Below are 13,222 nucleotides of genomic sequence, written 5' to 3'. Positions count from 1 at the left end.
GAATGGAGTGCCTTTGTGTCACTCACTGGTGGTATAAAGAGGGCTATATAGTCCTGGTTTTGAGGAACGGTCAGTCTAGTGAGAGAGACAGAAAAATAAGGAAATAAAAACAATACAGTGATATATATTTCACTCTACAAACACACACACACACACACTTACTCTCTCTCTCTCAAGAGAGTTAAGTCAAAGAAAAATTAGTACAGATTTAAATATGGTGACTTGAGATACCTCCAGGAGAAAAGTTTGGCAGTCTACTGGGCAATCTGATTTTTAAGTGTGACATTCAGGAAAGAGGGAAGACCTATAGATGTGTGAGTCAGTCAATATCTGGGAATAAAACAATGAACAAGATAGACCAATCCACTCTCTCCTGAGGCTTAAAGCATAAGAGGAACTACAAATCAGGAAATGGGCAACACCATATACTATGACAAGTGCTATGAGAGGGGACACAAGGTAGAGGTTACAAAAGAACACAGAAGTACTGTTATCTTAAGACTTGCAGGTTGGAGACGACTTCTAAATGAAGCGACATCTAAGCTGAAGTCTGGAAAAGGAATAGGAGTTACTGAATAATGAGTAATTATTTTTTATTTTTTATTTTTGCCAGGGGGGTAGCAGAGTGGAAGAAAAGTGGGGGACAAAATATGTTCCGTGCAGAGAAAAATCCTGTCAGTGAAAGAATCCAAAGAGAGTTATAAGATAAGCAGAAGCTGAGAATACAAAACTGACATGGCTTCCTTTCTTTTTTAAGGCAGATGTGAAGACATTTTATACTTTAGTGAGTTATTTCCTCAGCAGCTTTCAATTCTGCCATAAACTACAAATATGGTGAAAAGACAAAAAGCTGAGCTTGCAGAAAAATTAGAAGAGTTTTGAGAGAAACAACCCACCCAAAATTGCAGTAAGTGACAAAGAAAAAAGAAGTGGCTACAATGAAAAGACAGCTGAAGTACCATGGAAAAGCACAATGCCCTCCCTGATGGCCTCCAAAAGTCTCAAGGTACTACTATCTTTCTTTTTTTTTTTAAAGACTTTATTTATTTATTTGACAGAGAGAGACAGCGAGAGAGAGAGAACACAAGCAGGGGGAGCGGGAGAGGGAGAAGCAGGCTTCCCGCAGAGCAGGGAGCCCGATGCGGGGCTCAATCCCAGGACCCTGGGATCATGACCCGAGCCGAAGGCAGACACTTAACGACTGAGCCACCCAGGTGCCCCTCAAGGTACTGCTATCTTGTAGTATAGCAAGTACTACCCACGATGATTCAAAGCCAAAGAAACTATATGTGGTATACTGTTCATAGAATCAAGCAAAGAGAACTTTCAAGAGAGATTTATATCCAAAATGGTTTTAAGTTTGTCATTAAATATCTAGCAGGAGGTATTAAGATGGAGATGGGTGCGGATCTGTATTTCTATTTATATCAATCAGCAAATATCTTAAGTTTACAGAAGTGTTCCTCAACTTTTGAGTCATACTCCATCTTGATATGTACACATCCCATGCCCCTTCTGCAGTCTGTATTAGGAAAACAGGTTTCTTTACTTTTCCAAACACCAAATATGCTTTTCAAAACTATATATGCCCCCTAGATGTTCTGACATGTGCTTCTCCTCCCCTTAAAATATAGAATAACCATCAATCTACTAAATTAAGGTTTTTTTCTTTCCTTTATCAAATGGTTTTCAAATCATGAACCTTAGTTCATACATTTTGAAAAATACAAAAAAGGAACATCAAGACCAGATAAGAGAGGAATGCAAAAACATACATGTACAAATACATACATAGCCCTAAGAGCCCTTCAACTTGAGCCCTATATAGTATTCTTCTATATAAATTTAGATTTATTCTATTTCCCTGGTCCTCTATTTTATTACGGTCACATTATAACTTTTTTTAAAAAGCCACTTCAAATTCTTGGTGGAGTGAAGTGGGTAAAAACTCAAATATTTCAATACTGTAAATAATGACTGACTTATATTACCAGCATAGAATAAAAGCACTGTCATACTAACGTAACTATGGACCAACATATTTTTCACATTACCTTCTATGAAGTCATTTTCATTAAATATCATTTTCTCTCCAAGGGGACCATCCTCATCTTCCTGTTCATCATCTTCATCAGGATTATTAATGACCTCCAAGCCAGCTTCAATAACTTCTACCAATTCATCTCGCTTGTCTTTTCTAACTGGCTTTTCCTCAGGATGGCGAGTGAGACCCATTTCCAACTGGAATACTTTCATTAAGGTAAAACTTTCAAAGGGAATGACTCCATACTCACTAGGTAATTTGGCACCTATGCTAACTTCAGCTTTGTCAATTTGGGAATGAAGAAATTCTAAAAGATCACTAGGTGTTTGTTCTTTGTTGCCTTGATAGCCTATGCCATTAGCTCCTATATTTTTTCTCTCTTGCAATGATCTCATCTTCTCACTCATTTCTTGCAATTCTTGTTTTAGTTGGGCAATTTGACGTTTTAGACTGGTAGCCCTGGTTTGGTAATGTTCTTCTTGCTCCTGTAGGAGGGCTTGATAATACTCTTTGCCATAATTTTCCCCAATAACACCAGGAAGAGGTGCATTTCCATCAGCCTGGGGGGCACATTCCAGAAGGTACAAAAATAATACCAAACTGCAGAGTAAGGCGAGACCCAACAGTAGCCAGTGGGTCCGGGTCTGAAGAATCAATCCTCTTCTAGGCATTCTTATTAATGTGGACTTGCCTAACAAGATAAGTTCTTTGGTTGTTCATACCTTTAGCAAAAGGTTATCAAAAATTAAAACCAAATTAAGATTTTCCATTAAAGGTACCAAGATGAACTCTGCTATAGCTTAAAAAATTTCTTCCTTCAGCAGTGAAGACTAGTTGCAGAAATGAAAAATAGTGCATACTTCCTGTACTGTTATGATATCCAGAATAAAGAAATCTGATCTACAGAATCAGATAAAATTCCATTATATGGGTGGTGATTTTTCTGAAAGAAACAGATAGAATTAATCAGAATCTTGTTTCCTTAAGCAGATCAAATTGTTGGTAGTTTCAGTAAACTTAGCGATGTGACTATTATATGTAGAACACCAAAAGAAGTGCTAATACAATGTAGAATATGCAGTAAATGTTGGGAGAAAGTATTAAGAGAAGTATCTTACAAAACACTAAAATGCCACATGTAATACTTTTAACCAGAATGTCTACACAACCATAATCTCCTGAATGAAACAAAGAAACATTAAAATTATGTTTAGCATACTTTGTGTTATAGAGATACTACGGTTTCTAATGATTTGAAAATCTTAACACTTGTAACTCTGTATTAACAATATTTAGATTAATATGCCATTTCCCACGTAGAGCATATCAGCATTTGGGAACTGAGTTTCCATAAATTGTTTTTGTTACATTGATAATGGCTTACTAGGGAGAGATATTTTCTTCCAGTTTATTTAATTCAAGCATTCTACTTCATTAATTTCTATGGCTGAACCCAACCAATATAAGAGCCTTACAATTAAGTGTGTGTGTGAGGGGAGGGACAATTCCAAAAGGTCACAGACATCTGGAAAACACATTAAGAAATATTTTTACATCCAAAGTCCTCCCTCCCATAGATTATTTGAGCATTAGATCACATAATTCTTTCCACTGTATTACACAGCAACAGATTTCTTACAAGTCTGGAAAGGTTTAGAGTCTATTTAAAGAAAAATCATGACCATTTTAATGTTTATCTACTGGGAAAAAAATTCAAAAACCATTTATAAATGTAAAATCACACACTACTGTTCATACCATAACCAGTTGTGTGAGCTCTTCCATATTTCTTTTTAAACTAAGGATGCTTAATTCTATAAATAGAGAGCATTAAATTTAGGAGATAGGAGGCAAAGGAGGCCTCCGCTGCAGAGAGAACTTTCATTCTAACAAAGTATTTGTCAAGAAGGATATGTGATACTCCAGCAGGCTTTTTTTAAAAAAATATTTTATTTATTTGTCAGAGAGAGAGACACAGCGAGAGAGGTAACACAAGCACGGGGAGTGGGAGAGGGAGAAGCAGGATTCCGCTGAGCAGGGAGTCCGACGTGGGGCTCGATCCCAGGACGCTGGGATCATGACCTGAGCCTAAGGCAGACGCTTAATGACTGAGCCACCCAGGTGCCCCCCAGCAGGCTTTTAATAGAAATGGTTTCTACCAGTGCAGCAGAACCTATGGAAGATCATTGGGGAACATCAATCCTAGTCACCTTCTTAGTGATTAGGAAAGCCTGAATGCCTTTTTCTTTTTCTTTTTTTTTTCTGTGGCACATCTCTGTATAAAAATGTAGGATAGATTCAAACTTCTTATAGCTAGTAGACCAAAAATGATGGACTTAACTACCCTTGAGCCATTTATTACTTTCATTAACCAAATGATAACCAAGTATCATGAAAATTTTAATTCACTACAAGGAAGTTTTGATATGATGGCATCTGTTTTACTGATTGTAAAGCTTGTTTCAAGTGATGTAGAAAAAAAACAGGAAAAAATTTCGGTATAAAGAGAAGCATCTAATTAAAAAATAAGGATGCAAAGTTAATATTAGTCCTAGGACTTTACCATGTCTCACAACCATAATTCTTAGCATAAGAAATGACTGGAAAGTCATTATTTGAAAGATAAAACTCAGAGGTATCTCTTTTAACTATTTATAAGTTATTACTAGCCTGCTTATTAGGAAAAGAAAGACTAAAACTGAAAATGTAGAGTCATAATCTTGTATTAGTTATTAATAAAGTTATACATATTTAACTAGGTAGTTCCAGGTAGTTTTGCTGTAAGCATCTTTGCCACAAGCATTTTCACTGCATAGCTAATAGGCCATAAGGCAATTCTGCTGTAAAAGATTAAAAAATAACTGGCTGACAGTTTGGTTTGACAGTTTCTTTGTTTCATCGACTGGATGACAGTTTGGTTTCACTTCTCCATTGATGCAGTACTCCCGTTTTTATATCATATAAATCTTAGCCCTCATAATGATCCATACAGTGGCAGAGTTTTGAACCCACATTTCCCATAGAACTTTGGAATGTCTATCAGTGGACACCTGACAATATGCCAAGAATAAACAACAGTGTAGAAGGCTCTCACAATACAACAGAAAGCTCAGTTACAAATATGTATCCTAGTATTTGGAAATTGATGCCTCTTTAATGAAGGAAAAAATTTTTGGGAAAAAAGAAAGTGCAATGCTGAACAAGGGCATGAATCAATAAGCAAAAAAAAAAAAAAAAAGTATAACACTATAAACAAAAGACTTTGGGGGTGCCTGGGTGGCTCAGTCGTTAAGTGTCTGCCTTCAGCTCAGGTCATGATCCCAGGGTCCTAGGATCAAGCCCCGCATCGGGCTCCCTGCTCTGCAGGAGGACTGCTTCTCCCTCTCCCACTCCCCCTGCTTGTGTTCCTTCTCTCGCTGTGCCTCTCTCTGTCAAATAAATAAATAAAATCTTAAAAAAGAAAAAAAAAAAGACTTTGAAGACAAGTGCTTTGGTACAATCCACAAAATAAAATCAGTTATTTGTGTAATACTGCCTTGAATCTACACACATTTTAAAATAAATATTTTGTATTTTACAGCAGCCTTTTAAATTTTGTTCTTCATTTTTCAAGTTTCATTATGTCCTTTTTAATAAACGTCCTTTTTTTCCCCATGATTTTGCTTTACGGCCAATTAGCTACGCAGCAAAAATGCTTATGGCAAAGATGCTAATGGCGAAAATAGTGACATGATTTAACTATACTACACTCAAACTATTTTGAAATGAAACTTGATAACAGAACTAACAGTATGTAATCTAAGTACCTCTACCTTTTATTAATATAGTACTTCATAGTTTTTTTTTTATATAGACAATATATTTTAAACTGTGAGATGTGACCCATTTAATGGGCCACTACTAAATAAAGGATTACTTTTCAATGAAATAGAACAGGAAATATCAGTGTATACCACATATAGTGAGTTTTGCATTGCAATTATATATATGTATATGTAGGAGATCTTTACATAAAATGTATTTATAAGAGGGCTGCGGTCCAAAAATCCTGAAGAATACTGGTTTATAAAGTATTTTTATACATTTCCTATGTCATCCTTTTTTTTTTTTTTTTTTTTTAAAGATTTTATTTATTTATTTGAGAGAGAGAGAACGAGAGACAGAGAGCATGAGAGGGAGGAGGGTCAGAGGGAGAAGCAGACTCCCCGCCGAGCAGGGAGCCTGATGTGGGACTCGATCCCGGGACTCCAGGACCATGACCTGAGCCGAAGGCAGTCGCTTAACCAACTGAGCCACCCAGGCGCCCCCTATGTCATCCTTTTAAAATGGTGTGGATATTATCTTCATTTTGGATAGGAACAATAAGCTCAAAAATTAAAGGTTTAAGTAAGGTTCTATAACTATTAAGTGGTATTATTAAAGTCAAGTTCGTCATTTTCCCCTCCCTTATGCAAAATACAGGTTTTGAGATACCTTACATGCTTATCTTCCAGTTAAATCTTTTACAATTGAATATTACCCACTGAAACGAAAAAAAAGTTGCTGTAATTACTTTAGAATATGTTATTTGCATACCTCTGTGGTTGTTAAAAATAAAAGATACCAATTAAAGTCTTATTTGCCTAGCTCCTGAAGGGAACTCTTTAGCCAAATCATAGAAGACTAGATTAGAACAGTTCTAAATACATTATGTTGGAGAAAACATCCATTTTTCAGCTGTTACACCTTGATTGCTATCATTCTATGTAATGTGTTTATATCATAAATAAGTTTCATTCATAACCCAGAGTTAATCCCAAGCAACTTTCTATGCACAAACTACTTCTTTTATTTTTCTTTAAGATTTTATTTATTTATTTGACAGAGAGAGGCACAGCGAGAGAGGGAACACAAGCAGGGGGAGTGGGAGAGGGAGAAGCAGTCCTCCTGCAGAGCAGGGAGCCCGATGCGGGGCTCGATCCTAGGACCCTGGGATCATGACCTGAGCTGAAGGCAGACACTTAATGACTGAGCCACCGAGGCGCCCTGCACAAACTATTTCTAAGTAAACAGTTAAGCGTTGCGAGGAGAGAATGAGATAACTGTGGAGATGGGAAAATGAGGTGTTAAAGATATATAATACAAAATCAAAGATCTCAGAGTTGAAAGAAACCTTAGAAGCCATCAGTTTTCTTACTCTTTAAGACTAAAGAGACTTCCTCTATAGCCTAGATAGGACAACAGGGACCAGATTTACTCCTGCACTTGAAAGAATAAAAAACCAACCAATAAAATCCAGAACCCACCCCTCCCAATATAAAACAATGGTTTTCAAGATACTGAACATTAGGTAATAAAGGACAGTGGTCCTTAGGAGAAACAAAAAACAAACGATTGCCCAGCTTACTGCCTTAGGTTCCACGCCATAACACAGGGAGTCCCCTCCTAAGCAGAGCCCAGCTGACTTGCTGAGTTGAAGAGATGGAGCCGACAGTCTGAGGAGACCAAGGCAGCTAGGTTGAAAGGTTACAGTACCAGAAGAGAGAGCTGCACAGAAAGAGAGCTCCAGAGATCTGAAGAGCACACCCTTTAGGTATTGAGCAGAGCGCTGACCAGTGCAGGCATATAAAGAAACTAACTGAAGCTAAAAAAAAAAAAAAAAAAATTAGAGGACACAGAACTCAGCATTCATACAGGGCCAGGAATAATGTGCATGTTCCCACCAGACAGACTGGAAAACCTCAAATTCATGGGGCACTGGATAGAGTATTCAACAAGGTCTTGCCTCAGTAATGGGAAAAAATTAACTCTAGACTAAACACGGCTCTGGTCTTGCCTAACAAATTTAAAAGCAAGACCTGAAAGGATCAAATTGTTTTCAAGTAACTGCACAACAAGCCTCAAAATATTTACAAGAATATAAAAATATCTAGCACTCAGCAAAATAAAATTCACAATGTCTGACATCCAAACAAAAATGATCGGGCATACAAAGAAAAATAAAAATACAACCCATAATGAGAATAATCAATGACTGAAACTGATCTAGAGCTGACACAGATGCTAGAATTCACAGAAAAGGACATTAAAATGGTTACAAGTGTATTTAAAAAGATATTCATGTTCAAAAAACTAAGCAGAGACACAGATGACATAAAAAAACTGAACTTCAGGAGATGAAAACGTCAATGTCTGAGATGAAAAATACATTGAATGGAATTAACAGTAGATATTTCAGAATAAAATATTAATGAATTGAAGACATTGCAATAGAAATTATGCAAAATACAGAAGGAAAAAAGAATGAAAAACATTAATAGAGCACCTAGAAAGCTGTTTGACAGATTCAAGCAGTCTAGTACATATGTAATTAGAGTCTCTAAAGAAGGGAGAGGGGACAAAGAGAAATATTTAAAGAAATAAGTCTGAAAACTTTCCAAATTTGATGAAAAGTATTAACACAGATCCAAGAAGCTCAATGATTACCAAATACAAATGCCATAAAGAAAACTAAAACCAGGCACATGATAATCAACTTGCTCAAATCCTATGATAAATAGAAAATCTTGAAAGTGGCCAGAAGAAAAACACATATCACATTTAAAAAACAAAGAGAGTGGAGGGGCGCCTGGGTGGCTCAGTTGGTTAAGCGACTGCCTTCGGCTCAGGTCATGATCCTGGAGTCCCAGGATCGAGTCCCGCATCGGGCTCCCTGCTCAGCGGGGAGTCTGCTTCTCCCTCTGACCCTCCCCCCTCTCATGCTTTCTCTCTCTCATTCTCTCTCTCAAATAAATAAATAAAATCTTTAAAAAAAAAAAAAAAAAAAAAAAACAGAGTGGAGCAACATCTTTAAAGAACTGAAAGGAAAAATATGTCAACCTAGAATTCTATATGCAGAAAAGTATCTGTCAAGAACAAAGGCAAAATAATTCTTGGGGCACTGGGTGGCTTGGTCAGTTAAGTGTCAGACTCTTGATTTTGGTTCAGGTCATGATCTCGGGGTTGTGGGATGGAGTCTGCTTGAGATTTTCTCTCTCTCCCTCTCCCTCTGACCGCCCTCCCCCTTCACCCACACACACGCAATGCGCTCTCTCTCAAATAAATAAATAAATAAATCTTAGAAAGAAAATAATTCTTTAGACATTAAGAAGCTAAAAGAATTCATTGCCATCAGACCTGCACTACAAATTCCTTAGGCAGAAGTAAAATGATACCAGGGGCGCCTAGGTGGCTCGGTCGTTAAGTGTCCGCCTTAGGCTCAGGTCATGGTCCCAGGGTCCTGGGATGGAGCCCTACATCGGGCTCCCTGCTCGGCAGGAAGCCTGCTTCTCCCTCTCCTACTCCCCCTGCTTGTGTTCCCTCTCTCGCTGTGTCTCTGTCAAATAAATAAAATCTAAAAAAAAAAAAAAGAAAAAGTAAAAAGATACCAGATGGAAAACACAAAGCAATGAAGAAATCAGAAATGTTAATATGGATAATGATAAGTTTTCAAATTATTTAAATCCCTTTAAAATGTAGACACAAACCACTGAAAGTGACTCAAGAAGAAACAGTAAATATGAATAGACTTATGTTGAGACTAAATTAATAATCAAAAACTACCCACAAAGAAAAATCCAGGCCCAGATGTCTTCACTCGTGGATTCTACCAAGCATTTATAAGAATTAATACCAATTCTTCACAAACTTTTTAAAAAATGGAACACACTTCCCTACTCATTCTATGAGGCCGGTATTACTTTGATACCAAAATCAGATAAAGATATTGAAACTACAGACCAATATTCCTTAATGATACAGACACAAAATCCTCAACAAAATATTAGTACACTGAATCCATCAACACATAAAAAGCAGTATACAACATGACCAAGTGAGCTTTATCCGAGAAATGCAAGATTGGTTTAGCATCTAAAAATCAATTAATTTGGGGTGCCTGGGTGGTTCCGTTGGTTAAGCGTCTGACTCCAGCTCAGGTTGAAATTTCAGTCTTGGGCTAGAGCCCCGAGTTGGGATCCCCGTTCATTGGGGAGTCTGCCCCTCCCTCCACAAGTGCTCCCCCCAATAAATAAGTAAATAAAAAAGATAGTGTGGTACTAGCATAGGAATAGACATATAGATCAATAGAATTTAGGGTCCAGAAATAAGCCTTCATGGGTGCCTGGGTGGCTCAGTTGGTTAAGCGACTACCTTCAGCTCAGGTCATGATCCCGGAGTCCCAGGATCGAGTCCCGCATTGGGCTCCCTGCTCAGCAGATAGTCTGCTTCGCCCTCTGACCCTACCCCATCTTGTGCTCTCTCGCTCTCTCTCTCTCAAATAAATAAATTAAATTAAATTAAAAAAAAGAAAAAGAAAAAGAAATAAGCCTTCACATTAAGTCAACTGACTTCCATAAGGTGGAAAGGTAATCCAATGGAGAATGAATAGTCTTTTCAATAAATGATTCTAGGACAACCAGATATTTACACGCAAAAGAATGAAACTGGACTCCTACCTCACCCTATATTAAAGAATTAACTGAAAGTGGGTCAAAGATCTAAATATAAGAATTAAAAATATAAAGCTCTTAGAAAACATAAGTGTAAATCTCTGTGGTTTTCAATTAGGCAATTATTTGTTAGATATGACACCAAAAGACCAAAGACAAAATAAATAAATTGGACTTCATTAAAATTAAAAACTTTTGTCCTGCAAAGGATATCCTCAATAAAGTGAAAAGACAACTACATAATGGGGGAAAATATTTGTAAATCATATATTTGATAGGGATGTGTGTCTAGAATATATAAAGAACTCTTACAACTCAATATTAAAAGGATAAATAACCCAATGGGGAAGAGATGTGATTAGACATTTCTCTAAAAAGATTAAGAATGGCCTATAAGCTACATGCGAAGATGGCTCAACATCGTTAGTCAACAGGGAAATGCAAATCAAAACTACAATGAGATACTACATCACATTCACTAGGATATAATTCAAAACGAATCACAGATCTAAATGAACAACCTAAAACTATAAAAGTAGTAGCAAGCACAGGAGAAAATCTTTGTGACCTTAAGTTAGGCAAAGGCTTCTTTGATCTAACAGTAACAGCATAACTGATAAACTGGACTTCATCAAAATTTGTTAACTTGTGGTCTTTGAAATACACTGTTAAGAGAATGAATAGACAAGTTACAGACCTGTAGGAAATAGGTGCAAAGCATATATCTGATAAAGGACTTGTATTCAGAATATATACTTAAAAACTATCGAAATGCACTAATAACAGAACAAACACAACTCAATTAAAACTTGGCAAAATGTTTGAGTAAACACTTCAAATATGCACGTGAAAAAATGTTCAACACTGTCAAACCACAATGAGATACCATTACATAGAATGGCTAATTTTAGAATGGTTAAAATTAAAAAGTGGTGTGTTGGTGATAATGTGGAAGAACTAGAACTTTCATATACTGCTGGTGGGAATGTAAAATGGTTTTATGGTTTCCTAACAAGTTAAACATAAGCCTATCATGACTGAATCATTTCATTCCTGGATATTTATCTGAGAGAAATGAAAGCATATGTCCATACAAAGACTTGTATACAAATGCTCATAGCAGCTTTAGATGTAACAGCCAAAACTAGAAACAATTCAAATGTTTATCAACAAGTGAATGGATAAATAAACTGTGGTACAGCCATACCGATACATGCATCATCATGGGTGAATCTCAGTAATTACTCTCAGTGACAGAAGTTCAAAAACAGAAGAGCATGTATTGTATGATTCCATTTATATAAAATTCTAGAAAATATAAGGTAATTTGTAGCGACAGAAAGCAGATGAGTCAGTGGTTGCCTGGGACCAGGTGGGGGTCCAGGAAAGTGGTAACAGGAAGCAATTGTAAAAGGGCACAAGGAAACTTTTGGGAGTGATAGATATGGTCTATCATTTTGACCGTGGTGATGATTTCACAGGTGCATACATATGTTCAGATGATCAAATTATATACTTTATGTATAGCTTATTGTATATCATTATACCTCAATGAAGCTATTTAAAAAATAAAACCAAATCAGATTTAGTTTTAGTAGTAGCACCAAAGAATCATTTTAAAGAAAACTCCATTTTGTTCATTAAGAAGATGAGCATGAAGATTTGTTGACTCCAAGTTTGAATTTATTTATTTATTTTTAAAGATTTTATTTATTTATTTGAGAGAGAGAATGAGAGAGAGCATGAGAAGGGGGAGGGTCAGAGGGAGAAGCAGACTCCCTGCTGAGCAGGGAGCCCGATGGGGGACTTGATCCTGGGACTCCAGGATCATGACCTGAGCCGAAGGCAGTCGCTTAACCAGCTGAGCCACCCAGGCACCCCCAAGTTTGAATTTAAAAAACAAAAATAAGAGGGGCACCTGGCTGGCTAAGTTGGTGGAGCATACGACTCTTGGTCTTGGGGTTGTGAGTTTGAGCTCTACATTGGGTGTAGGGATTACTTAAAAATAAAAAACAAAAACAAAATTAAGCAACACCTGCTCTCTTAAAAAAGTAGAACACATATTACTCTGAAGGTCTTATTATATCTTTTCTATTTGCCTTGTGATTTTGAGACATATCTTTAGCACTAAGATAAAGATAGTTCATTCTATGATATTGATCCCTACATAACAATATGACCTTCAAGCAGTTTCTACTCAATCTTTTGATTCTATAATTTTATAGTACTACTCATACATATTTCATACATCATTTCCATGATACTTACACCGCAGTGTGCCAAAATAACTTCTGCGGTAAGAGTAACCTACTGCCTTTTGCAAAATACAAACAATCCATTTGAATCTATTTACTTTAAAAGTTCTGTATAGTCTTCCTAAATTTCTGTACAATTTCTTACTAAAGTTTTCAAAAACTAAATTTATAACTTTTAGTTCATTTTTTACACAACAAAAACAAAGTCACAAAATTATTTGGAAAACACAAGCACCATCAGAAAAACAAAACTAAAACATTATGAAGTATCAATATTTATAAGGGAAGGAATTAGAACCTTTTATTTCTTGAGCAATTGATGAGTTACAATGATACATGGATTTTTTTAACATGTTATTGAACAAATGGTTTGTAAGTATTTAGAAATAAAAGTACTGATCACCAGAAGGTAGTACTCATTAAAAAATATTTGAGTACCTAGTGTGTGTTAGGCA

At 36.4% G+C, this 13,222-nt stretch overlaps 1 protein-coding gene across 8 annotated transcripts in view; it reads right to left on the bottom strand.

Annotated features, from left to right (window-relative positions):
• CSGALNACT2 (chondroitin sulfate N-acetylgalactosaminyltransferase 2) overlaps positions 1-13,222 on the bottom strand; it is a 45,293-nt gene that overhangs the window by 25,716 nt on the left and 6,355 nt on the right. For all 8 annotated transcript variants that reach the window (XR_013449694.1, XM_078077407.1, XM_036087034.2 and 5 more), the window contains exon 2: positions 2,055-2,987. Coding sequence is in view for 7 of the 8 variants with exons in the window: in XM_078077407.1 (XP_077933533.1) it covers positions 2,055-2,715 (661 nt within the window). In the remaining variant the exon portion in view is untranslated. The remainder of the gene's footprint in view (positions 1-2,054; positions 2,988-13,222) is intronic.

The sequence above is a fragment of the Halichoerus grypus genome, chromosome 7 (genome assembly GCF_964656455.1).
Source record: "Halichoerus grypus chromosome 7, mHalGry1.hap1.1, whole genome shotgun sequence".
In the NCBI taxonomy this organism is placed as follows: Eukaryota; Metazoa; Chordata; class Mammalia; order Carnivora; family Phocidae; genus Halichoerus; species Halichoerus grypus.
This window is presented reverse-complemented; position numbering and strand designations above follow the sequence as displayed.